The 27,027-nt window shown below is 38.8% G+C and overlaps 3 protein-coding genes across 5 annotated transcripts in view; 2 read left to right on the top strand and 1 right to left on the bottom strand.

The window, feature by feature from the left end:
• Nucleotides 1–1,294: 1,294 nt before the first annotated feature.
• Nucleotides 1,295–7,046, top strand: sla1a (Src like adaptor 1a). Of its 2 annotated transcripts, XM_059349582.1 has the most exons (8): nt 1,295–1,459; nt 1,872–1,967; nt 2,276–2,375; nt 2,553–2,639; nt 2,902–3,005; nt 4,568–4,699; nt 5,259–5,388; nt 6,300–7,046. In XM_059349582.1, exons 2-8 carry the CDS (start codon nt 1,895–1,897, stop codon nt 6,499–6,501), a joined length of 828 nt encoding a protein of 275 aa, XP_059205565.1. In that variant the 5' UTR covers nt 1,295–1,459; nt 1,872–1,894; the 3' UTR covers nt 6,502–7,046. The 2 variants fall into 2 exon arrangements, with proteins under 2 accessions (XP_059205565.1, XP_059205564.1); XM_059349581.1 differs by lacking the exon at nt 1,295–1,459 and having other exon boundaries at nt 1,742–1,967.
• A 13,196-nt stretch (nt 7,047–20,242) lies between these two features.
• On the top strand, nt 20,243–22,614 carry abitram (actin binding transcription modulator). Its single transcript, XM_059349583.1, has 6 exons — nt 20,243–20,406; nt 20,583–20,634; nt 21,332–21,461; nt 21,599–21,675; nt 21,762–21,831; nt 22,141–22,614. Exons 1-6 carry the CDS (start codon nt 20,325–20,327, stop codon nt 22,276–22,278), a joined length of 549 nt encoding a protein of 182 aa, XP_059205566.1. The 5' UTR covers nt 20,243–20,324; the 3' UTR covers nt 22,279–22,614.
• Nucleotides 22,615–23,100: 486 nt separating this feature from the next.
• The window catches only part of ctnnal1 (catenin (cadherin-associated protein), alpha-like 1), a 63,348-nt gene continuing 59,421 nt past the window's right edge, over nt 23,101–27,027 (bottom strand). For both annotated transcript variants that reach the window (XM_059349579.1, XM_059349580.1), the window contains exons 17-19: nt 26,547–26,666; nt 24,751–24,834; nt 23,101–24,261 (exon numbers count right to left, since the gene is read on the bottom strand). In XM_059349579.1, coding sequence (XP_059205562.1) covers nt 24,091–24,261; nt 24,751–24,834; nt 26,547–26,666 — 375 coding nt within the window. In that variant the 3' untranslated portion in view covers nt 23,101–24,090. The remainder of the gene's footprint in view (nt 24,262–24,750; nt 24,835–26,546; nt 26,667–27,027) is intronic.

Raw genomic sequence — 27,027 nt, 5'->3', positions numbered from 1 at the left:
ATCAAATAGGGTGTGAGTCAACAAGATGAAGATTAGATAAACAGTGTTGATGCACAGAGTGACCATCGAGGATTTTGAGGTTGGGGATGATGAGGTTCTTCAGGGGGGCCTTCCAGTTGAAATGTCTGACTGGGAACTTGGAAGTTGGGATAATAACTTGTCACAGCCAAGAAATAGCCTCGGACATAACCCTACCAAAAAAAATTGTATTAAATATAATATTTTTAGTCATCTTAGAGGTGCTTGCAATGGATTTTATTATTTCAATTCAGAGCCTTCTGTTGAGTTATTTTGCTTAGCTAACCAGCCTTATTTCTAGTGTTGAAACATGAAAGTGGTGTAAATCTTCTCCTCTAACTCTGTCAATAAGTTAGTAGTAAACATGTTTTTACCAAGATGTTGAACTTTTCCTTTAACTGATTAGTCCAAGAAATGCCAGGAAATAGTTTGAAACATCTGTTAAGCCCTACGTGACGTGTACTGATATTGTGTTCTGTCCAACAAACAATCCAAGACCCAAAGACATTCAATTATTATCATATAAACCAAAGAAAGACATCAAGTACATACAATGGTAACGCTTTATAATAAGGTCCTTAATAACCATTAATTAACAAGTAATAAGGCACTGTTCTCGCTTTAGATCCGGTAGTTGCAAAAAGCATAGTTAACTTATAGTTAACTTATAATAGATGAGCAATAAAGTATATTTTAATATCAATCAGCAAACAAAATAAGATTAATAAAGGCATGGCAAAGACATAATGGGTGGGTCATGGGTGTTTGTAATGCCATTATTAACACTTATATAAGCTTATAAACACACAATAATGTTAATAAGCATCTTGTAAGGACTTACAAGGGCCTTATTACTTGTTAATGGTTATTACAAGGACCTTAATATAAAGCGTTACCCATACAATGGAGTAGCTGGATAGAGGTAATGCTAAGTAATGCATGATAAATGACTCAAATACTGTCAGACACTAACTGACAAGTGAAACTATATCAGCTGTGGTTTTTTAATTTTTTCCCCTGTACTTTCCATAGTACAGTAAATAACAGCTCATTGGATATTTAAATCAGGTTTATCTACTTGAACATTACCAAACATTTTGAGATAAAATCCAGTCGGTTAATAAAACATAAGCCTCAATTACTGCTTTTATAGTTACTCTGACTAACTACATGTAGAGGGGTGTTGTGTACGCTCTTCTCTCATAATCAGTTCTGTGTTTCAACAACACTTTAGCTCGTCCTCTTCCTCATTTCATGACAGGAAGTGAATTGCAGTCAGAGGCAGCGCTGTCACCACAGTGTTGACAGGTCATTGCTGCAAACTCTTAAAAACACCGTACTTCTCTACTGGACTCCACCACTGTCGCCATGCCCCGTCCGGGTCTTTATCTCTCTCAGCACACTTGATGCCACCACAGCAGACCAGCTACGAGTCCCACAGGTAGGCGTCTATATTTCATCACATCAACTGCTGCTTCTATGTACCGCTCGTAACTTCTGTATTGATAGGTTATTTCTCCATACAGTCCAACTGTGATGTAACACGTAGACAGGATCTGTTGAAATGCATAACCATGACTCTTATTTTATTTGTGCTTTGCAACCTGGGAACATCATTTTGCAATACATGAATTCAGTGTCATTATTCAGCGTTGGTAGTTGGTGCAGTGGAAAATTTAGTCCGATAACATCTGGCCTCAGCTTCCCCATTGTGCAAGGAGTGTCTCAATGGAGATAGTTCAATGGTCAGCTCATGGGAAGTTAAACCTACATGGTGCAGCAGCAGAGAGAAGTTAAGAGGTTAAGAAAACCACATATTGGTGCGTACATTCACAGTATCATTCTGACTTTAGGCTGGACCTGGTCCGTGTGGAGGATGGGGAATATGATGCGAGGCGTTAGTGCCACGGTCAACGGCAAGACAAACAAAATGGACAGCTCTGTGAAAGGTAAGATCTCCCTGCATTTCAAAAAACATATTTTTTAATTAAAGCTTTTTGCATAGTTGATAAGTTTTAAAAATGTTCCATTGCGGTCAGTAACAGGCGTCATGCACTATTAGCACATCCGGTGATATGATAACAGTGTGATGGTATCAGAGATGTCACAATCTTGAGCTACACTCAAAAATAATTCAAAACAAAATTATTTGGCAATCGTTTCAGAGGTTTTGGTCTCAGACATCTTCGGACTTTGCCAAATCATGATGTCTGTGTTTCAGCGTGTTTGTAAATGCTGTAAATGTTGCTCTTGGCAGGTCCGGAGGACGACATGGTGGTGGTGCTTGACGACTACCCATCGCCTGAAATCAGCGAGCCCATCTTCAGGATGGGGGAGAAGCTGAGACTCGTCGCTCAGTAAGTTCATGTTTTTTTGTTTCGTGTTTGGCGATCCAGACGTATTTATTGGTAGACGGAAGATCTCAAATAACGGAAATGAAGTCTAATTTGTAACTCGATGCTCTGAGCTGAAAGAGAAGTGTTCACATAAAAAGGTCAGTGGTTGATTCCTCTTTGCTTCTTTATGGTGGTCAGGGAGGCCTACTGGTGGAGAGTACGCTGTGTCTTAACACAAAAGGAGAACTACATACCCAACAGCCATGTGGCAAAAGTGTACCATGGGTAAGTTGAACTATACATACAGTTCCTAGAATTGGCCTGTTTGAGCTTGCTTCAGATTAATAACGGCAAAAAAATATGAAAGTAAACTTTTGTCTAGTGCGCTATCTAAGATCTCTCTCTCTCTCTTAAGGGAGTAGCTGCACATAGATAATAGTTGTGTGGTTTGAAGATAATGTCCTAATACCTCCACTGCTGAAGTTTAAAATGCACCAAGTATTTAATGCAATTTTCAACTCATACCGTGTTTTTTTTGTTTGCTCAGCTGGCTGTTTGAGGGGGTGGAGAGGCAGAAGGCCGAAGAGCTGCTGAGTCTACCTGGGACCAGAGTGGGCTCCTTCCTGGTGCGGGAGAGCGCCAGAGAGAGAGGTGAGCACAAATTGTTTACGGCAGAAATAAGAAACAAGCTGTGTTGGTTTGGTTTATGGCTTCCTGTAAAAGGTTAGTTATTAAAACCCTTGTCAACAAGTAAGCATGTGATGAGATGAGATCAGCATGATGTTAAAACAAGAGCAGCGGTGAAGAAGCCACGCCACGACAAGATCTGGTCCGGGCCAAATCATGAGTCAAAACAATGGTATTTATTGATGTTTCCATCTGAATGGATTCTTAGGGAGAGGACTAGAAATAAAAGGAAAGGAGGATCTGGAATGGAGAAATATTAAATATATTTTTTGCGCAGTTTAAAGCGGTTTATTGCATCAGCTGGCGTGTCCACATCGTCTGTTGCCAGTACCATCAAATTTCTGAGGAGGATCTTTGTTATGTGTCATTTGCTCTTAATCAATGTTTTCTGTCTGTATGGCAAAATTCTCAAGGAAGTCTAAAAGGAGAAGGGCAGCATGAGACCGCAGACCTCAGCCAAGGTCACGTCTTATATACTGTATGCTGCACGAAAATCGGAACAAGCTGTTTTTCCGGAATTGAACAGATAAAAACAAACAAAGTGAAAATATAACCTTGCTGGAGGAAAAAAGCAACAACCAAACAACAAATAAAACGACTTTTTGCTGAGCATTAGTATATAGCCGAGAAGTCAAGAGTCAAAACCGCCCTTAAAAATCTGCCAAATTACCCATCTAAAAAAAAAAGAACAATCTAGACCAGGGGTAGGCAACCTGAGGCTCCGGAGCCACATGTGGCTCTTCAGGCCATTTGCAGTGGCTCCCTGTGGCTGTGACAATAAAATTATATGAAATTAATAGGTTATTTATTCAAATTTTAATGTTCATTTATCATTGGTGCAGGCCCAAAGAAATTTGTATTCTTCAGTTGTAAAGATGTATCGCTTATATACAACGTTTAAAAAATGTTTTAGTCAACTAAAATGCGCAGCATAGCGTACGAAAGTCTACAGCTCGGTGCCTTAAACTCTAAATTTTTACCAACGAATAAAATCATTTTAAGAAATTCTCATTCATTATGACCTATTAGTGATGCTGCTAGGCTAATTTATCTTCATTGTAAGGCCGAAAAAAAGGTTTATGGCTCCATTCGGACATTTTTTTCTCCTTTTTTAGGCCAACGGTGGCTCTTTTGTTAGTAAAGGTTGCCGACCCCTGATCTAGACTGAAGCTATTAACAGCACTTCAGACAGACAGGCAAAATATGTATTCTTATTTATTAAAATGACTAATTAGTGGATTCTTTTGAGAATAATTCTGTGTTGTCATTTGAAACTTTTCTTTACTCTTGTTGGAAAAATCTACAGTGACTAAGCGCCAACATACATGACTGACATTTATATTACTCTGCTTTTACACTGTCAACATTTTCAGTAAGTGAATCAATAGTCATCAATCAACATTGGATAATGGTAAAAATGACTGTAATGTGATGCCATTATGTGCTGGTTTTCTGGGACACAACAGCTTGGTTTTCATGATTGCAAACTTGTTGTAAAGTGAATTGTATGTGTTTCACATCCTCAGGTCTGTATTCGCTCTCAGTGAAGCACAGGATGGTAAAGCACTATCGTATCTTCAGACTGGATAACAGCTGGTACTACATCTCCCCTCGCTTGACTTTCCAGTGCCTAGAAGATATGATCAACCACTACTGTGGTGGGTGGATGCACCAACACTTAGATACAAGAAATCATGTATTTTTTTTATTGTTCAATCAAAGAAAAGTAATCAGTTTATCAATTTTAAAAATGGCTTTTATCTGTTTTCCCCCCAAATGAACTGTTTTCCTCTTCGAAACAAAGAGGTGTAGCTCAAAAAACGCCCAAAAAGAAAACAAAGCACCATGACATGCAGAGCCAAACCCTCACACGCTATGCTGAAAATAATGTATCATGTTCTTTATATAGAACTGTTTCTTATCAGCGGTCGAGTTTTGATACATTTCCTGCTCTGACAGATCATTTTTATACCAAAACAGGAAACGAGATAAAATATGCGTGCTTGATATTAACTACTGATGCGTACACAGTGAGAAAAGTAGTCATTGTTGTAATAGTCAGCTTATTCTTGGCCAATTTAGACGCCTCAACCCACTTTCTTCGTGTTTGCTTGAGCAGTTGACTGTGAAAGCAGTTAATGCAAATGATGCACAATCTCTTGTTAGTTTGTGAAGCTTGTGAGCAGAACTTAACTTCCCTTATCTTCGCATTTTCAGACTTTGCAGACGGCCTCTGTTGTGTGTTAACCGCCCCCTGTCTGTCGACTACCATCCCGCCATCTGATGTGACTCCTGGAGCTCCGCCTGTAGTCATGCGACGCAACTTCGACTGGAAGAAAATAGACAGGTACAGCCGAGGCCTTGTCATGATATTTACCAGCTTTAATCTTAAAACAGTGTATGATATTTCTGTCTTTGTGTCCAAATAGGAAAGATCACACATAAAATCAGATTCTGTAAATTGATTATTCTGCTGATTGCTTTATTAAATAACAAAATAACTGCTTTGCATGTATTAAATGTTGAAGAACTGTGAAAATTGTACATAATAATTTCCTAGAGGCCAAAATGACTTATTCAAATAGCTTGTTTTATCTAACAAACAGTGTAAATATGAAGGTATTAAATTTACTATTATATAAGAAAGCAAATCCCCAAACTGGAAGCAGAGATGTTTGGTGTTTTCTCTTGAAAAATGTCTGAAACAATTAATTTTCTTTTGATCAGCTAATTAAGGAATTAACTACTTATCATTGTATGTACAGTACAGGCCAAAAGTTTGGACACACCTTCTCATTCAATGTTTTTCCTTTATTTTCATGACTATTGACATTGTAAATTCATCAAAACTATTAATTAACACATGTGGAATTATGTACTTAACAAAAAAGTGTGAAATAACTGAAAACATATCTTATATTCTAGTAAGCAAAGGGTGGCTACTTTGAGGAATCTAAAATACAAGACATGTTTTCAGTTATTTCACACTTTTTTTGTTAAGTACATAATTCCATATGTGTTTATTCATAGTTTTGATGCCTTCAGTGAGAATCTACAATGTAAATAGTCATGAAAATAAAGAAAAACGCATTGAATGAGAAGGTGTGTCCAAACTTTTGGCCTGTACTGTAGATATACAGGCAGATTTGTGTTGGATGAATTATAGAAAGTATCTTTTTTTATCGTTTTCTTTTTACGTGAAGTAAAAAAAAGAAAGCGTTCTGTTGTCATTTATTTTCTCATCTCCTCCCTTAACAGGACACAGCTGGTCAGCACGGACAGCTGCACGGATAACATGGTCAGCTATGGGGTCAGGAACAGCATTGCCGCCTACCTGTCCTTTTCTGGGACTGAAGGCTCCAGGGAGAGCAGATCGCAGAGCAGAAAGAAAAAGAGTAAATCTGTTTATGCGATCCCTGAACACAATCGTGGAAACATGGACTACGAGGACGACTTCTAGAGACAGCAGCAGGGTTTAAAAGACTGGAATACTTTCTCTCAAATCAACCACATTTCTAAAGTCGGCAGCGAACCGACATCCAAAACATCGAAGTGTGTCATACATAGTTTCTGATGTGAGCACTTTGAAGTACTTTAACAATAATGCAAATTGCATCACCAGTTTCACTCCACTGATAAGAAGGGACTTGATGGAGCTGAACTGGACGATGGTGCAATTGAACTGTGATGTGTTTTCTGCACATGAGCCAGAAATAGGAACGGCCCGGCATTATGATGGTAAAACGGAGACTTGAATGCTACGGGTGTTTTGGGGGTAATTAATGTATATGTGACTATAAGTGATATTCAAACTATTTTATTGTGTTCCTAATAAATGTTATATGGTAAAACTGTTATATTTTGTACATTTATATATTTTTCTAATTTAAACTTTTTTTTTGCCACTTTGCCACATTTTCACCTTATTAGGTTTACATGGAAAACATGTTGGGTATGCCTGTCTGATGAGCCACCCATGGACAACACACAGATAAACAAAACAAGAAAAACACAGATGGCAGCTGTCAGATAGAGTTTCTCTTTATGTGCAGCACCTTGCACATTATACAGTCATTTCAGCTATAAGTCTTAAATATTGGTCTGAGGGAAGTAGAAAGATTTGGAAAATTATAAACTTCAGTACTTAGAGTAAAAAAAATTACATTGTAATAAAAAAGTTAACAAAAACAAGCCACTGTTACAATGATGTATTGTGTTCTTTTGGATATTATATTAAATATACTAGTGCAGTTCCCATAGGAAGTATATTCGTTAGCATGCTAATGGTGAGATAGCACATTACGCAGTATGCTGCACTAAAAGTACATTAACATGAACCCAATTAGCTGATATACTATATTGCATGTAAGTATCTCATATCAAATGATTATGGGCATTACGCTAAGCATCATGAATGTCATTCCTGAATTACATAGTAATGCAACACAAGAAGTGAATAAAGCTAAATATCCGCTTAGCATGCTAATCGCGAATAACAGAATTTGCACATTACATGCAGACCACTACAACGTCTGCAACTCCATAAAACACTTACTTTTCATAAGGTACCACACCATCCAGCACATACACATTGAACATTGATATTTGCTGGAAACTATTTGAATATTATTAGAAAATCGAACCTTGTAGCGCACTTTAAAACTCCGAAAGATAGGTAGGCTAAATAGACTTAAAGATGAGAAATCCAGAGCGAATTGGGTTACTGACCAGGTGTAGGCCTATCACACAATGGGGCGGAGCTCCCCTAACAGGCGCAACACGTCCTACATAAATAATGATATTTTGGAAAATTAATTAAAAAATCTTTAAAATCAAGGATGCAAAGCGAAAACCCCGTTTTTATCACAGAAAACAATTATTTCTAAGAAACTTCGGTGGAGAATTTCAAAAACTCCGGTTATGTGTTGTTGTGTCAACTGGGAGAAACGGGGTTTTAGGTTTTCACGCTCATTCTATCTAGTTGTTTTGAAAGGAACAGGAAGTCGCTTGTGTTATTCGTTGTTGTTGATTCTGAGGATTCTGATTGGCTTGCATGGCTTTGTCCTTGTCCTTACACTGCTGCCCATATAATCGGTTTGGCATAGTTATAATATCGCTTGACGGCGTATTTATGCGGGTTGATGTCAATGACAACTTTTTTGAAAACGATGTTGTGTGCACAATGTTATTTTTGAAAACGGAGGTGGGGAAATATCCGTTTCTCTAAATACCCTGCTATGTATAAACGTGGCCTTAAGCATCACTGAATTTCCATACCTCTCGTTTTGTGCATCATGTTTTTACCTTTACGTAACTATGTCCCTTCTGGTAGTCACATCATCCTCGTAACTACTTCAATTCCGTCATTAACGTACATAAATTTACTTTTTTAACAGTTTTTTATAACACCTTACCAGGAAGTTTTTGCCCTGAACCTATATCAGTGGTTTTAGTAGCCTTAATTCAACGGAACTGCAGCCTTTTTTTACAACCGCAAACCGTACATGTGTGTATAATGAGGTGTGTGCTGTTTTTTAACACTCCACTCCGCTCCACTGACCTGTTTTGTCATTTAGGTTGGACATCTTGATGGATGGTTGTATTGTCCATTCAGGTAAAAGATTTACAGGTCTAGCAGTGCTAGACCTGTAAATCTGAATCATTGGTTACAATATTGTTGACTCGGTTCATACGATTGTCATCTTGCACAGCAGCATTTCTTCAGTCAAAGGGAACTTTTTTAATTTTCTGAACAGAATCCAGGTTTAAAGGCTAAAGCTCTGAGTGTTCTAAAATTAAAATGTCTTCACAAACATCCAGCCAGACTAACGCTATTTGTTGAACGTCCTCAATCCAGCTGTGTCTACTCTTGCCAGTGTGACAGTCTCACTTATTTCACATGGTCACCAGATGACAGATTGACTGAAAACAACTGCTTAACAAACAAACATCTATCACCATTGCAAAAGAATGATCTCAACAAGAGAAAAACATGAACTCCCCTGAAACACTTTTGTGCTCGTGTAACTTCCTCTTCTGTTTTTATGATGTTGAACTAAACATTTTTAACCACTAACCCCAAAAAGCAGACTGTATGTGAACGTAAAATTAGCTCTAAATAAAGAGAGCAGCATGTGTCGTTATCTATAGCTTTCTGCTTGTTGCTGGTGCATCTGAGTCAGACAGACAGTAAGGCATGATAAATATGTCTGAGAATTTCAGCAGAAGCATATCGGAGTCAGTTAGTCAGTGAGGAAATGTTAACTACGAGTCAGGCATCAGGCTAAAACAAGAAAGGGTCTCTAGTATAAAGCTGTGGTTTCCACCAAGGGGGTCGGGACTCATGGTTCCAAGATGACGCTGGTTAGTGAATAAGAAACATTTAGGTTCAACTACACAAACAGATTTTTCTCCTTTTTTCCCTTTTGTGTGAAATAACACACAGTTTTTTTTTCTCTTCAGGCCTCTAAAAATATTAAAAAGAAGCAGTCTAAGAAGGGGAGATCCCTTTCCTTACTTAAGAAAAGCACTAGCTTAACCCCCTAAAACCTGAAGTTTTTCTGGAAATTCAACAGAAGTGTCAACGCTTCCTACTAAATAATAGATTTTTCAGCCTCTGTAGTAGATACAAATTAAATTCAAAAAGTATTTGAGAGCTTATAGCTGTTATATCTGAGCTCCATCAGCTATAGTCGTCTTCCGCCATGATTTCAAAGTTCTGGAAAAGTCCCATGTTACATTGCGACACTCCCACAAGTATCTCATTTTGTGTCTTTTTCTTAGTAATTTTGTGTCTCTTTTGGTCATTTTGTGTCTTTTTTAGTCAATTTGTGTCTTTTTTGGTAATTTATTTGTCTTTTTTTAGTAATTTTGTGTCTTTTTTTGGTCGTTTTGTGTCTTTTTTTTGTAATTTTGTGTCTTTTTGTGTATTTTTTTGGTGATGATTTCAAAGTTCTGGAAAAGTCCCACGTGGCATTGCGACACTCCCACATGTATTCCGATGCATTTCATTGGCCAAGGGACCGAAAATAGGTGGAAAAAACTACAAAACGAGGTATCCGCTTTCCCGGCTTCACTGGGTTAAACAGCCTGTGACATTTTAGCAGTTAGCATCAGTGGATGTGAAACTTCATGGCTGCTGTGAAAAGCTGGGAAACAAAAAACTTTTATTGTCGGAGACCAGTTTCAGGAAATTGATGTAAATTCCCAAAGTTGCCAACTATAATTTACTTGTTTTCATTAAATTAACGAGCCAACTGTGTGTAACTAGTTAAGACGAGGTCAGCACTTTCATCTCAGTTAAAAAGCAGGATCAAATACTGGTGTTTCTTGGTTTTAGAGTCTCGTAAAATACCTGCAAGTAACAGATTTGGGAGCGAAGTCAAGCAGTGTGTGTGTTTAGGGGAACAATCAGTGAAGCAGACACACACACACACATCTGGTAGCCTACTGCTGCACCCTGCAGAGACTGCTGTCCAGTCAGCATTACTCACTCCTCACATCAGGCTCCCTCTCCAGACCACGTGGAACCAGTCTAGAAAGGACTGGAGAGCGTGCTCTGGGTGAATTTGCTGTTGATTAATGACGATATAATTCATTGACAGTTTTAGTCAGATGTGTGTTACATCTGGGGTCAAGCAAGCGGTAAACTCCAGGCCTGAAAAGTGAAGCCGATGTAAAAGTGCTTTAAACTTGCATTCTTTGTAATGGCCAGCAGGGGGCGACTCCACTGGTTGCAAAAATAACTGCGAAAAAAGAAAAAAAAAATTCAAGGCAACAAACTTCGATAAAAATTTAAGTTGGACAATTAAACTAAATATTTTAAGTTTTGTTTTTGAGTTTGCTCAACTCTGAATTCAGATTTTTTTCAACTCAACTGTAAGTTGTACTAACTTATAATTTAAATTGTAATAACTTTTAATCCTTACTTCCGCTAATTTCTGCAATGTGCTGAATTGGCACGATTGTAACGCCGCTATGAAATGTCAGCTAATGTTGCGACCACAATTTTGAGTTAGCATTGATACGCTAATGGCTACTCTTGTAGCTATAACAAGCAGCGCCGCTAGCATCAGTTAGCCGCTAGCATCAGTTAGCCGCTAGCATCAGTTAGCCGCTAGCTTTCGCTAGCTTTCCCGCATTTCACAACAAAGAAATAAGAGTTAGCAGAACTATTGTCCCTTGTTGTGAACCCCAACTTAAAGATATAAGTAACAACAACTCACCAACTTGTTTTTGAGCAGACAACTGGCTTCCTTTGTTGTGCTAACTTACATTATTGCCCTAAATGTCAGTAGTTTATATTTCCAAGTTTCACCAACTTAAATCACTGTTTTAGGCCTAAAAATACAAGTTTTTTCTAATAAGTTTATGGTCTCACATGCTAGTTTAAAGTCTTCTTCAGTACAGCATGGTGTTCAATGATTAAATTATGATCCTTTTTAGAGTAAGATACATGCTTAAGCAGGGTATGCTTTATGGTGTGGCTAAACAGTGCACTTTACGTTATTGTCCTCTAACTCTAACTATTTCAACGTGTGTTTTCACTGCATTAAATAATTAATTGGAACCTTTTGGCTCTCTAAAAATGTCTTGTTCAGCATTTGGTTGCACCAAAAGACACTTTAAGGAATCTACTGTTCTTTTTGAATTACTGAAGCACCTTGCTAACTACTCTAACTTGTGCAGCAGTCAGCTTATAACTTAACATTCTCCTCCCCAGCTCTATCCTCTCCCATCCTTCTGGTTCTGGTTCCCAAAAAAACAAGATAGCATCGGCCACAATGCCAAACTCGAGGCTTCAAAACCGAAGTCCACAAAACCAGTAACTGACGTCACAGTGACTGCCTCTTTTATACAGACCATGTGGTGAAGCAAAGGCTGAAGTTGGAAAGTTCATCTCTGAATCAGAATGAAGGCAAAGTTGTGGGAAACATGTTTTCCCTTAAAGGCCGCTCATGTATTCAAAACAAACTCCCTTTGACCGACCAATTCATCCATATTCACATCAGTGAACATTCAACAAAAAACAACTCTTCCCTGAAATCGCACGAGCATTTCCTGTAAAAACAATGCAGATGAGAAAAACAATCCTCCATCGCCCTGCCAATCATCACACATCTGTGCGTGTAAATGGCGAAAACAAAAGCTCTCAGTGGGATGAAGAGCGGAAGAATTACAGCTCAAACTTAACAAAACCAGACACCCGCACGGCGCATGTTGTCTTAAGAGAAAACCCAAGATGACTCTATGATGAGACAAAAGGGATTCAGGGTTGAGTCCCTTGTTCTCCATGTGAATTTTGTTTGATGTTACAGTGGAAGTAAGCACCAAGGAAAACACTCAATGCACTCTGGTCTTAGACTTTTTCCCCCCCTTGATTGAAAACAAGAAGAGGAAGGAGAGTTGAGGCCCGTCCATGTCTCTGCTGAATGGGATGGAGGCATGGAGAGAAGAGTGGGATAAGTGAAGGAAATTAAAAGATGGAGGGAGATTCCTCTTCCTTCAGTCTGTTTTCTGTTAATCAGCCTCTTCTAATCTCGCCACATCCTCCCTTTTAGCCCGAGGCCCAGCTGTCCAAACCTCTGACTTCATCGCTTCTGCACTGGATGCTCGCTGGTGAGCTGCAAAATATCCACATAAATATTTGCTTTGCTCAATCAAAAAAACGCATTCTGTACTTTCCCCCCTTTGTTAATTAAAACTGCTGTTTTCCTCTCTGCAGACCGTTGCCTTTATCACATGAAACTGGCACATAAATACTCTTGTAGGGTTTTCAGCACGGCTCTAATATAAAAGTTTAGCTCTCTTTTACTCTGTTTTCAAGAATCGTATTTATAGTTTTAGCGTTTCCTGCGTGAAAACCTCACACAATGAGCACATTTAGATTCAGTGCAAAATGTGATGTTCCATTCTAACTTTAACTCTAACCACTTCCTGCTGGTGTAGATCACTAATCAGTCTAGCTTTCTCCCTTGCTCTGTGGCTCCAACATGTACACAAAAAAGGCAGCTGCAAATTAAAAGATAATCACAATATTTGACTGAGAATCAGAAAAAACACCCACTAGTGCCAAACTAGACTGAATTAACACATTAACATGTACGAGCTTTGTACAATTCTCACCGAAACCTGTGAAATATTCTCTCCCATAGAGTGCTGTCAACAACACAAAGTGTTCGTTTTCAGAAACAGCACATGAGAACATGTCCTTTAATGTTGAACCAAGGGCCTCAGCCAATACACACAACCATGTCCAAGGCTGTCCAGAGAGCCAGGGGAAAACAAACAAGAACCACAAAAAAAAGCTCCAAATGTCCACATCTTTGCCAGGGAATGGAGTGTTCTTGTGTGACCTGCTAGGAATCTGAGTCTACTCTCACTCCTTAAACTATTTCTCCTGCATCTAGTAACGCTTTGGAATGAGGTGATGACGTCCATTGTGCTCACGGAGTCCGTTTTCAATCATGTAAACTAAAAGTGAAAATGAAATGAAGGCAAAAAAAACCCCAACATGGCGACAATCGCTGCAAAACACATGTTTTGCTTTATGTGCTTTCATTTACATCATACAGGTTTGTGCAATGGCCTAAGGGAACTTTTCATATAACCACTGCATTATTGAGTGACCACGATAAAGCCGAACAATACAGTAACAGCAGAGCACCATAATGAAATGCTGGGAAGCCTATTTGAATGGACAAAAGAGAATGAGAGAGAGAGAGAGAGAGAGAGAGAGAGAGAGAGAGAGAGAATATTTTTGAAGAAAACAACCGTTTGGACCAGGAAAGCAGTGAGGCAGAGGCATAAATGAGCTTTTCTGGGAAGTAGTTGAAGGGTGGATATTTGGATGAAAAGGAACAACCTGGCTCTGCTGTCATTCAACCGCCGGCTGAGTTCGAGCTCAGAGCATCCTGCCTGCTGCTGCGCTACAAGCAAACACAAGAGGTGGAGAGTTGTGTCTGGAGAAAAGTTCACTCTCCATTCGATTTTCAGAATGTTTGCCACGTGGCTTCTTACAAATAGTTAACACAAGCAGCGTGCAGGCAGGTTTCTAATTAGAATTGTTGGTAAACCTAAATAAGCCCAGTTGGTGACTTAATATATATGCATATATGCCTTTCAGTGTCTCATAAAAAAGTCTTGTTAAATTTTACAACTTTGGCAAAAGAAAGCATGTGGGAAGAATCCAAAGCTGAAACCTCTTAATACCTGTAAATTATTCCATGTATGTGCATGTGGATTGGCAGCATGCATGTTCTTTCCATTGCCCTCAGCTCCTGTTGAACCCCATTCGTCTCTGGATAATGACAAGCAGGATGACAGCTGCTAACGAATTAGCGTCAGGAATGAATCTGAAGCACTTCGTAGTGAGCGACATGAAAGGAAAGGAGGGCAGTCAAGATGGATGGGCATCAGGTCAAACTGTGTCGCAGAGACAGAAAGTAATATGTGATTCATGGAGAGATTACTGAAGGAGCAGATCAGGCGCAGGCCGAGGGGCCCGAAGAGTCAGGAGGCCCCGTGGCCTTCACCTGCTAAATATCAGTCAAAGAGACACTTGCCATCCAGGAAGAGACTCAAACAGAAAACAACTACAAAGAAAAATGAGCACAAAGAGACTCATAGCAACTATGACAAGAGGTAAAAGAGACACAAAATTATCACAGACTCACAACTACAAAAAGACTCAAAAACAACAACAAAGACACGCAAAATGACCACAAAGAAACATAAAACAACTACAAAGAGATACAAAATGACTGCAAAGAGGCATAAAACAACAACAGAGAGACACAAAAGGTCCACAAAAAGACTCAAAAACAGCCACAAAGAGACTCAAAATGACCACAAAGATACATAAAGCAACTACAAAGAGATACCAAATGACTGCAAAGAGGCATAAAACAACAGAGAGACACAAAATGCCCATACAGAGACTCAAAAACAACCACAAAGACACACAAAATGACCACAAAGAAACATAAAACAACTACAAAGAGATACCAAATGACTGCAAAGAGACATAAAACAGCCACAAAGAGATACAAAATGACCACAAAGAGAAATAAAACAACTACAAAGGGACAAAAATTACTGCAAAGAGACATAAAACAACAACAGAGAGACAAAAATGACTGCAAAGAGACATAAAACAACAACAGAGAGACATAATTACTCCAAAGAGAGTATTGTCATGTCAAAGAGACATTAAAAAAGAGGTAAGACAAATATAGAGTTCTTTGTAGAAAAGATTTTTTCATTTTTTTATTTGTATGTCAGGGCGCATCGTCTCATAATCGGCTTAAAATAAAGATTTGATTAACCAGATCTGCTATGCACCAGTGACTCTCAATTAATGTAATATTAATCTTTATCCTATTAAATTACTGATTGCCTTTAACCAGTACAAGATGAAAGTAAAGTGTCCTGCGCTGACAGGCAGCGGTTGAAACAAACCACTGAAGACCACTTCCTCTTGTTTCCACGCATTAGAGGTCAAAGTGAAAAGACGTCACTGCTGGGTGAAAAACCAACTACTTCTCTCTATTGATAACTTTTATGGGAACTGAGAGAGACTTGTTTGGCCATCACGCATGTTTGTGTTATAAAGTTCTACATAACAAAGACAGTGATATACGAGCATTTCAGCTCCTGGAGGAGAACCCTGCTCTGCTGCCAGGGACACCAAATCCCTTTCTTTTACACACACACACACACACACACACACACACACACACATAAATACTGATATAATTTTTTATCTTTTTTTGACAGATTATCAGAGGCAGATGTCTATGGTACTGGCTCTGGTCTTGCTCTCTGTCAATCACTGTGTTGCTCATGCAAACTACTACGTCTTTATTAAGTTTATGAGTATTACAAACCAATCAGCAGCTGTTAGAGACAACAGTCTTGTTCCTCTGGTAACAATAAATCTATTAATTATATGAGCAAAACAAATCAAACTGTTCTGTTTCAGTTGGATCAGTTGTATTTGGAGCCTGATCGATTTATCAGTCATTGGCCAATCACTGTCATATTAGTATCTATCATATCTGCTTGTATGTTTTCTGATATAAAAACCTTTTTTTACAGAACATATAATACAAAAAATAATGCTTTTGGTTATTTAGAAATTGTGTCATGAAGCTATTTATTTTATTTTTTATTAATTCTTTATTTAAATGGTCATCAATTGTTACGGAACAGTGCTGGCTGTCTAGCTTTTTTCTTATCCATTCCTGACTTTCTCCGTTTCATTTCTATAATTGGTTAATAAAAAAATAATAATATTGATAATAATAACTTGGACTTATATTGCAGCTTACCAAACAAAAACAAAACATAGAAAAACAATACTGAGATGAAAAAATCTACGAGAAGAGAAGGACGATGAGAGTTGTTAGTAGTGCTAGGCCGTGTTGAAGAGTTATGGTTGACAATGTAATACATTGTGTGTATAATTCACAATATTGTTAATTAATATAGTTATGCGTTAAGGTAAACAGCCTTCAGAGAACCTTGGCCTCATCATGTCGGTGCACAATCCACGTATAAATTGTTTATTTTCACTATATCACCCACTGGTAATTGATACATTTTTCATCAGTCTCAAAAATTTCTCAGAAAAAAACAGTCATGCTATAGTTGTGTTGAATTTATTGTTACCCCTGTCGAGGGAGGGTGCACCCTTTCATGTTAACACTTCTGTGATGAAATATGTTTAAAGAGAATCATAACGTTGCCTCGCACACATGCATATCTTCAGAGCCTCGGGCCTTGCTGTCTTTGGAGAGAGGCCAGAAAAGCAAGAGAAGCTCTGACATGATTGATTGCATCTTTTGGCTGCTGATTACCACAGAGAACGCTAATAATAACTTGACACGGGACCAGTTTATCAGAGTGATAGCCTGAACCGCTACTCTGCAGACATTACATTCACAAAGCATCAGATTTAAAGTGATGGTCAAGAGGAGCTGCAGGCTTTCTGTTAGCACATTCACTGACAGCTTCATGAATTCATCTACAACTTTTTAAGGGGGGATCACTGTGACACTGTTCTTGTTGATCAGTCTACCAGGGCATCATAGGATCTACTAAATCTATTTCTTTCACTGTGACACAAAAGCACATTCGACAGCACTTTAAAAGTTGACCATGAAACTACAGTCGTTTAAACCGACTGTGCATCAGTGAATCATGGGTTTCTAATGTGTCTTTTGGCAGCATATGACTCATTCAGTTAAATGGCAAATGCAGGTGTGTGTGTGTGTGTGTGTGTGTGTGTGTGTGTGTGTGTGCCTTGATGCTTTCCAGGAAAAAGTTGTGCAGCATCTTAAACTGCACACTCTATTTTCCTTCCCATTTATCACATGATGAGATAGCGAGGCTGGATTGCATACAATTCTTCTCATAAACAATGAATTGCTGAAAGTGTTGCTGATAGCTTGTCTGCATGAACCACTTAGGAAAAATCCCCTGTCTCTCAATAATTCTCTCCATCTGCATAACAACACAGAAATATCTCATCTGTCTCTCTGGCTTAAAACAGAGCTAACTGTGTGCCACGAACCAGGAAATCCTCAATTCAGTACAGTCCTCATAATATAATGAAAGCCACGCAGGCATCACCCTCTTCCTTAGAGCGTCTCTTTCCTTATCAGGTGCTGAGGACCAGCTAACGGAAAGCTTTGGATAGCTTCCATGCAGAGGAAGAAACTTCTGGAGCCAAACAGACAAACTGCAGGCCAGAGGAGAAGGGCTGCTCGCTGTAGCGGTAGCTGACGTGGAGCTGTGCGTGGATCACACACACACACACACACACACACACACACACACACAGAAGCCAGTGCAGCTGGAGACACTCGAGATGCCTGTCTGACAGCCAGCCAGTGAACCCCGAAGTCTTGAAGAATGGGAGACGGAGCAATGGTTCATTCCAACATCATGTAGTAAAGGCTTGGGAATGTACACAAACTGACAGATATACATAGACGATGAACACACTGATAAACACAGATGCACACTGACATATACCAACATCCAAACATCCAAGGAGGTCACCTGCTACTTAACAGGACACAGAGGGCCTTTTTTCCTCTCACACAACAATTACAAATGAGAAATTATCTTTCACAGAATCTATTCTCATCTAGTGTTGCTTTAACCCATTGACGCCTAAAACTTCCTGTAAAACCTCTGGGCGATTTTAAAATAAGCCCCTAAAACCTGAAGTTTTTCTGGAAATTCAACAGAAGTGTCAACGCTTCTACTAAATAATAGATTTTTCAGCCTCTGTAGCAGATAGAAATTAAATTCAAAAAGTATTTGAGAGCTTATACAAATAGTACAAAACGACGTAAACGCTTTCCAGGCTTCAATGGGTTAATAGCAACAAGCTTTCCCCTCGCTGTGGAAAAAAAATGCAGGTAAAGCTGCTGATTCGTATCAATGATGGCCTTATTTATAAGAAATGCCTGATGCAAGACTGCATATCTAGGGGTTACTCCCTTTGTGTCCACTGTTTCCACAATGGTTTTGTGTTTCATCTCTGAATTAATTGCAGACCGCAGCCTACCACAGACAGGGGAGTAATGGAAAAAGTCATTATGATGGGTCCTGAGTCTGACAGCAAAACTTTCCAGGTCTTGGTACTGGTGAGTAGATGCATGGAAAACTCATCGTGCCCCCAAATATCAGCGGAGTCTTACTCGCTCTCGCGCTCTCCTTTTCTCAATTATGTGACCAAGATGAAGTCATCATTACTTAATCTTCCTCGTGACGATGCCAATCCCTGAGAAATGTTCCCTCAGCATTGTCCACATTGTGCAAGTAGCACATGGAGCCAGATATGTTTGGTATGTGATTGGTCTGGGTCAGAGAGGGGCTATTTCACTGATCCAGGGAGGGGAACAGTCCTTCATTCCTTCATCCATTCTCTCTCAGACCTCTACATTATATAAGCCACTGGGATGCAGACTCAACATACTTATGTGTCTATCTGCCATCTGTGAAAATCATTACAGCTAAATGGGAAAAGAAAATGACACGTAGTTCAAAGCTTGGAAATAGAGCAGATGATCACAGGCAGTGTGAAATGTCATTACTAATATATTATAATGTTAATTTACACATGAATGCATGTTAATAAAATATCAAAAAATGTTCAGCTGGAGATATTACTTTAATTTAATTATATATTAATGTACCCACAACATGCAGAGGATTTGCATTCAAATAAACTTTGTCAGCTGAGTTGTTTGCATACAGTTAAATCACACGGACTACAGAGTATACTGCAGTTGTTAGCAGCAGACTGACATCTAGTGGACAATGTGAAAAATGCTCCACAATGTCTACCAGGCGGCAACAGTGCAAAACATTTGCTTTCAGCAAGGGATTGACCCCTGTTTGTGGCAAATTTATTAGTATTATTCGTTTATTACACATATTAGTTCAAACCAGATTTTTTTAAACACCGGGCCCCTCTACAAGACAAACACCAGCCATGTTATAATGTGCGAGCAGTCCCAAGGTTCTTATTATTTGAGTTCATATTGTGGGTTACTGTTGAAAATTAGACATTTGTCAACTCAAGTGAACACAATAAATGGAGTCTCTGGGCCCCTAAACCTCTGGAGTCCTGGTGCAGTGTAAAAGGAAAATATGTCACTAAAAAAACTTCACAACTGTTATTTAACTTGAAAAGCACAGAGAAATAAATGTTTGTAAACGTTTATAATGCTGACAACCAAAGCCAACACAAATTTTGCTTACGTGTCCAGACAGAAGAGAATTACTCCACCATGAGTAGTCTTGGGAGTTGAGTCGAGACTTCAACTGTCCACAGGGGACAAATCCAGTTCAAGTTAATTATTAATTGATCCCAAACCGCTATTAAGTAAGGTTGAATGCCCTCTGATTTAAATTATAGTGATGTGAGCTGTAGCTAGGAGTGAAACAACACCACATTTAATCGACACATATCCGATCTTCCCTCGTGTTTCAACGCTGCAAATTTGAAAAATACCACTTAGTTCATTTTTGTACTAGATTAACATTAATTTTTGATGTAATGTACGTTTCTAACATGTGCAATTCGCCTAGAGAAGGTTAAGGAACTCCGGAACCTTTTGCTCTTAAAACTTTCGGATTAGTTTGTGAGACGGACAGCTTGGTGTTACACCATTAACTGTCCGTCACACAAAATAGTGAAGAAGAAGCCTTGGCATTGCTGCAAACTAAGTCTTTTCTTTACAGTCTGTTTTGTGAATACATTTGATGGACAGTGTGGAGCAAAAAGACACAGAAGCGACGGCGCCTTCAGTTATCGACCGATATTACACACGATGGTTCAGAGCCGGTAAATAAGACCAAACGTTAGCTGAAATGTCTCTCATGCTGTTAGCTGTCCGGTGGCTAAGTTAGCTAACGTTCATTGAACTTAAGACCTCAGGAATGGAGAGTTGTGACTATTTTGGTATTCTCATAATGGATAACATAATTTAAATACTATAAGTGTATTGTTGTTTTATTTAGATATGAAGGGGAAGCCGTGTGAGGACCACTGCATCCTCCAGCATTCAAACAGGTAAGAGTGAAATCAACACCAGGTGGAGATAATTACCATTTTTACCATTTTATCTTTTTTAAATAGCTGGTTATAAGTATGTACCTACATAACAAAGACTAATAAAATACTATTAGAGTTTTTTGTAGTGGTATTACATTATGCTATAATATGTTTTAAAAAATGTTTATGGGTGAACTAAAATCCATCATCCATAAATATTTAATGCAAACCAATAAAAACAACAACACAAAGTACAAGCTTCACAAAAAGGTGATATTACAATAAGCCTTTGTGGCCCAGTCTATCGTTTCATGTAATAATTCAGTGTTTGTCTCTATAATTCACAGTATGTATTTTATGAAGTGTTCAAAGCACAAGTATTACCTGTACTGTCCTGTACCTGTGCAAATCACCAAAAATATCTTGAATAATTAATAGTGTAAGAAAGTAGTTTGCATATTACAGTGTACAGGGTTTTCTATTTTTCTGGTGACTCAATTTCTTTAGTTAATGTCCTATTTCTTGAGCTCCATGTGAATATGTTGTTTGTTACTCCCAATTAAACTCGCTTTTTAAGTATACTTTAAAGATGTCTGTCACATAGGGTTTTAGCTTGATTTAATCAAAACTTAAAGTGACTTGCATACACTGAAATGGTTAACTTTTGGTGCTGTTTTTAAAGGCAAACCTTTCATTTTGTTTTTGTTCTCTGCAGAATCTGCGTCATCACGTTGGCAGAGACTCACCCGATCCTTCAGAATGGCCGTACGATCAAAAGCATCAATTACCAGATCAGTAATTGCTGCAGTCGGCTCAACAATAAAGTGTCTGGGAAGTCCAAGCGGGTAAATTCATAATAATTAATAAAGCTACAGATGATTTTGATGTATCTGCAAAAGTATGTACTTGTGTAGCTTAATTTTACATTTCTTTTCAGCTTGGCCTTAAATGCCCTTTCAATTCTTTTTGTTCCCCATTATAGGGGGGTCAGTTCCTTACGGATTTTGCACCTCTGTGTAGGATAACATGCACGGATGAAACTGAATACACAATCTACAGGTGGGATCAGTTTGTTTTTCTTACATTCCATACATTCCACATGCTTGTAGGTCATGATCGCTCACATAAATCTTTCATCTTTTCAGCTGCATCCGGGGCCGTCTACTTGAGGTCAATGAGAGTATTTTAGAAACACCTTCTCTTTTGCTGGAAAAGGTAAATATATACTTTTTTTTCTTTTCTTTTTTACATCGTAATCATTATAATGTGCACATCTGGATGCCATGTATACATTTGGACTTCTGTGAATTTAGTTATGTTGTTGTTTTTAACTAATAATGAAATGCCCTCTTGAATTAGCCCATACATTTGCATGAATATAAAAACACTTTAAATTTATGGTATTTTTGTCAATGTCATTCGACTGCAAGACGATTTGATGAGTTTCTCTCCCACAATCGTAGTTTCACCTAATCTTTTTTTTTTTTAATTTTAAATATTCCTTTTTCTATCAAATCTGAACAGCCATTCACTGAAGGATACATCGCTGTCATCTTGCCAAAGTTTGAGGAGAGCAAGAGCATAACTGAGAATCTTCTGAGCAGAGAGGAGTTCGAGAGCATCGTCTCTAAACGTACCGTCGCCCAGTCTCAACCATCATGACGGAGCTCCACATTCTTGCCTTATTTAAGACAAAACTGTTCTGCCCCTCCCACCAGTTTGGGTGGAGACTGAGGACACTATCCTGGAAGGTGACATTAATGTGTGGTCACTTCAAAGGGACTATTGCATATAATGCAAGCTGTGCCTCTATACTTGTTTTTCATTGTTTCAGAAATTGAGCAAGTGCTTTCGGAAAGTTCTTTGCATTAGTTTTCTAATTTAAAAAAGGAGGAAAGCATGACAAATTAAAGTTTTTTTGTTTTTGTTTATTACCCCCAACTAATATTCAGTTTGAACTATTTTTCTAGAATGCTAATAAACACAAGCAACAGTGGTTTAAGAAAAATATTGTTTATTTTTTTTACGTGTCACTTTTATTAACCTTTCAATTGTCAAAAGAATAGATGGTCCAAAACTAGATTTGATTTCTTCACAACTGTAGCGCCACTACAATACCCAGCATCCTTAGCTGCTCACACTGTACAATGCGTCTCTAAAGCTTAATGTATGTTATACATCTCATTCATTATCACACCCTCACCTAGTACCAAAGTCCTTACCTTAGGATACATACTGTATATATATATATATATATCTATGCTTCAAGTACCATATTATACATACCATTTACCATTCAATACATATTGGCCTACAAGGCAGCTTCACAATGATAGTCTTCATAACAAGTACACTTCATGGCTCCGTTTGATGCAGGTGCCAGTTCAGAATTCCATTTCTTTTGTGAGGAAAAATATGCAACTATACACACAATATGATTTAATAGGACAGTATAAAGTAAAGTCCTGACTGTCCAGAAGCATCTCAGTGATAAACTTTATCATTTTAACTTTTTGGAGAAACCAGGCGGAAATAAAAATAATCCTCCAGTGATGTACACTGGAGATGTAAGAGCTTTATATTTCACACTAGTAGCAAGCTGAAGATCACAGCCTCTTCATAAGAACAATCATATTTGGCATTAAATTGTGATTTTGTTACTAACATGGCTAACATTCCATGGCAAACTGTATGGAAAGTAGTCAATAATCATATGGTGTAGATGACTTGCTTATTTATCCAAGCGAGAGGACTACAATGCCAGTGATCAAGGACAAAATGTACCACTAAATGTCTAATATTACAGAACAAGTGTTAACATTACAAACCTATGACACATTGACCATAAGAGACTCAAACACAAGGGTTTGGTGATGATGGCATCATGCATGGTGGGTTTTCAGCCATTTTACTGTATTTTTTTTAACCCCCAATTTTGCTAACATGTGCAACACGTTTACAGTACACCACAAAGCAAATAGGCTTGTTACACAGAGGCACATGGTGAAGACAGATGTATGGCTGAGCATTAAGAGGACTTCTCTCCTGATTTCGGATCAGTTTATCAACTATTCAGAGCAGTGATAAAAGTGATTCCAAAATCAGGTCTGTGTCAGGCGCCTCTCTCTTTAAGTCATAATGTTTGCTGATTGTCTCCATCTTGTTGGCTGGGGATGGAAGTGGTGCTTCAGTAACAAACTACCCTGGGTTAAAACTGCCCCTGGGCACAGCAAGCTTGGATCTGCTTTTTCCTCTGTAAAGCTTTCACTTTATCATTCAGACAGCAAATACAAACTCTGGCTGACCCGAGGAAACCATCTTCGACACACTGCTCTAGCCCACTCTCTGGTGGATGCATGAGGATGAGGGGAGTGAAGTATTTGTCTGGATTTTAATAGTTCTCCAGAAAGGTGAGGTTGGCTATGTGCTGCTCCGAGGGGAGAATCGTGGACAAGGAGGTGACAGTTTCCTGGATTATTTGCTCTCCAGGAGGTTGAGACCGGCCATGTGCTGCTCCAAGGATTTCACACCAAAGCCGTTGCTGTTCTTGCTGTTGAGAGCTCCCTCCTCCTTGACAGGTGTGGAAGCATCCTGCCTCTCTCTCCAGTCCTGCGGGGAGCCCAGGCTACTTCTCTCTGACTTGTACTGCAAGTGGACACAGTGTGTAGACGAAATTAATTGAAAGAAACAAAATAGGAAAAAATACAAGCCTTTAGCATTCATTTTATTCATGTTATCTGATTTTTTGCTGTTTTGTGAATAAAAAACAAGCTATTAAATGATATACACTTAAAGGTATATGCAACTTTCCCTCATTAAAATGTTTACAATCAACTAGACCTGTGTTTAACGCCCACAGGAAATGTGATAAATGCACTTTTATCCCAGTTTGAAGGCACATTTTCACAATAAACTTTTTAGATCTTGGTCATTTTTAACTACATATTTTAGCCAGATGTCATCAAACATGGCTGGCCCTGACTGGGTAAAAAACAGCTATTAGAAGTTTAATCCATCATACTTTCTTGGCCTATGTAGATATTTCTAAAAATATTAAAATATTGCTAAACTAAATGTCCATGTCACTTGCCAAACTACAATTCAGTCATTTAGTCATGAGTCCTGTTTAATCACCTTTCTGTTGAGCTTGTTGCAGAATGGGAGGAGGGAGAGGACAACAGTCAAGATACCTCTGGTTGTCTGAATTGATGAATCCACCTGCAGACAAAGAAATAATAATGATAATAGACCTAATGATAAAGAACTAGTTAATGAGGTGCAGCTTGATATAAATGCCCATCAGCCTACTAACCACACACACATATCAGCATATAACTTAAAACTCCTCCAGACACGTTTCATGTAAAAAATTACCCGCATGATAATGACTGATATTCTGTTTTAAATGGTTTTCCTACATAAAAAGTTTGCCTCCGGATGTGGAGTCTGTTTTGCACCAATATTGTTGACTAGCAGATGTATCAGAATGGTAAAGTAACTATTTCACCAGTCGGCCTCCGTTCTGTACTTTGGCCCTATTTGGTCACATCCGCAGTGTTGCACTTTCTGATGTTTCACTGGCATTTCAAATAAGCTCAGCAAAATCAGTGTAGGTAGAATTGATTTATACATATTTAACAATCTACATGTGAAATTTAAATTAAGTACATGGAGATTTACATATCTAATCAAAATACGGAAATATGCTTGGGCAACATTGGGGCGATGAAAAAGTGTGTCTGTATTTTCATTGTATTGTATTTTATTGTGAAGGATGGAAATACGGTCCCGGGTGTCCCATGATAAGTACGGCTTACCCAGAAAACATACACTTCTCCCTAAAAAAAGACAGCAGCGCCCATTGTTCTACAGCAAGAAAACGGAAGTCGTCGATCCGTGACAAAGATAGCGAACAGCTAATTCACGGGCATTAGCATCCTTTAGCCGACTCTGGTAAACCCACGGCTAATGTACATGGTTAAAAACAATAAACGGTTTGAAGATAAGAAGCTTGACTCTAGTTTACACCACTTAATTAACTGGAAACATAACATGATCATTTATAGTAGTAGTTAATGTAAAATTACGATAACCAAAAGACGGCTGACTGGTGATACAGTGACATTAGGTTAACATCTTTCTCCGTACTGACAAGTCCGCTCTGCTCTGCAGGTTTGAGTTGCCTTTTACGACTTTTGATTGGTTTTAAAAGCTGTGACGTACCTAATCTAGCTTCTAAATTTGAACCTGAGATTTGAGATAAATGCCATCTTCACCTTAAGTAGAGAAAGGTGACAGATAAGAGTCAGTATAGTTGAGGTCATAAGACATTTTAGGTTCCCTAAAAGTGGACGTAGACTTTAACGTCTCCTGATCGGTGCTCTACCGACCCCTGGCATACACACACCCTCTCATTAGTGACCAGTGATAAAGTGAACATCAGCATGGAGAGAGACAGAGAGATGGGAGCCAATACACATCAAAAGCATGCTCATTAATCAGCAGAGGGCACGCTATTTTTCATCCCGTCCTTTTGATTCCAACCTTCGCCTTTATTACAAGGTGACCTAAGGCAGCTCGTCTCAGCCCAAGATGCTCATTAATTTCCCACAGACATTCATTAATCTAGCGCCCTGTGTTCAATAATGCTGTTACTCGCAGATCACTCAAATATTACGCCATAGCCGGTAATGAAGTAACACAGTTAGTCATGCTCTATTGTGTGCTCAGTGCTTCAATGATGCGGTCTGTTGTTGGGGATGTAGATTTGGAGCTAATTATCCCTTTAAGAATAAATACACAGTGAGGCCACTCTGCACACTCTGTAACTAATTTGATGAACTAAACAAAACAGACTCGGGGCATAAACACGTTTTTTTTGCAAAAAGTGTACACAGAAACAAAGTCAAGCTCAAGCGTAGTGTGGGTACCTTCTGGAAGGTGGCAGTCTTGCCCTGCACGGGAGTCTTGGCCCCCATCTGCAGCTGTTGGCATAACGCCACCAGTTTCTCCATCTCTGTCATCACCACAGACTTTTCCTCATCAACCAGCTGGAACAGAGAGAAAGATAGACAGCGGGGGAGACGTCTTTTAGGACAGCAGGGATGGTTTATGGTACAGTATTATCTAGGGAGACTGGGTTCGTTTACACACACGCTGATGGACGAACTGGACTGGATTTAGTGCTCTTGCTTCGACACAAGCCTCACAAAAAGCCAAAAAGGAGGGTGAAATATATTAAAATGTAGTGTAGCTTGATGTAATCCATCAGCCACAGCCAGGTCATGATCTACTGCTTAAGTCTGTTATCCAGCTGGGTTAATCCTTCAATCTGAGTCACGGGGGCCATCAATCTACTTCACTTACATGCCACGAGCGACCTAAAAAACACAAGCTCCTTTTTTCGTCATA

This window comes from Centropristis striata, chromosome 14 (assembly GCF_030273125.1).
Source record: "Centropristis striata isolate RG_2023a ecotype Rhode Island chromosome 14, C.striata_1.0, whole genome shotgun sequence".
Classification (NCBI taxonomy): domain Eukaryota; kingdom Metazoa; phylum Chordata; class Actinopteri; order Perciformes; family Serranidae; genus Centropristis; species Centropristis striata.
The sequence above is the reverse complement of the archived record's forward strand: the minus strand, read 5'-3'. Positions and strand labels throughout refer to the sequence as shown.

What these genes read in the sequence shown, in the direction of transcription:
- abitram (XM_059349583.1), top strand. Translation starts at nt 20,325, where the DNA reads ATGGACAGTGTGGAGCAAAAAGACACAGAAGCGACGGCGCCTTCAGTT. An exon ending in ACTGAATACACAATCTACAG is followed by an intron (nt 21,676 to 21,761) that starts GTGGGATCAGTT and finishes TCATCTTTTCAG; the next exon opens with CTGCATCCGGGGCCGTCTAC. An exon ending in CTTCTCTTTTGCTGGAAAAG is followed by an intron (nt 21,832 to 22,140) that starts GTAAATATATAC and finishes AAATCTGAACAG; the next exon opens with CCATTCACTGAAGGATACAT.
- sla1a (XM_059349581.1), top strand. Translation starts at nt 1,790, where the DNA reads ATGGTGCAGCAGCAGAGAGAAGTTAAGAGGTTAAGAAAACCACATATT. An exon ending in TATGATCAACCACTACTGTG is followed by an intron (nt 4,700 to 5,258) that starts GTGGGTGGATGC and finishes TCGCATTTTCAG; the next exon opens with ACTTTGCAGACGGCCTCTGT. An exon ending in GACTGGAAGAAAATAGACAG is followed by an intron (nt 5,389 to 6,299) that starts GTACAGCCGAGG and finishes CTCCCTTAACAG; the next exon opens with GACACAGCTGGTCAGCACGG.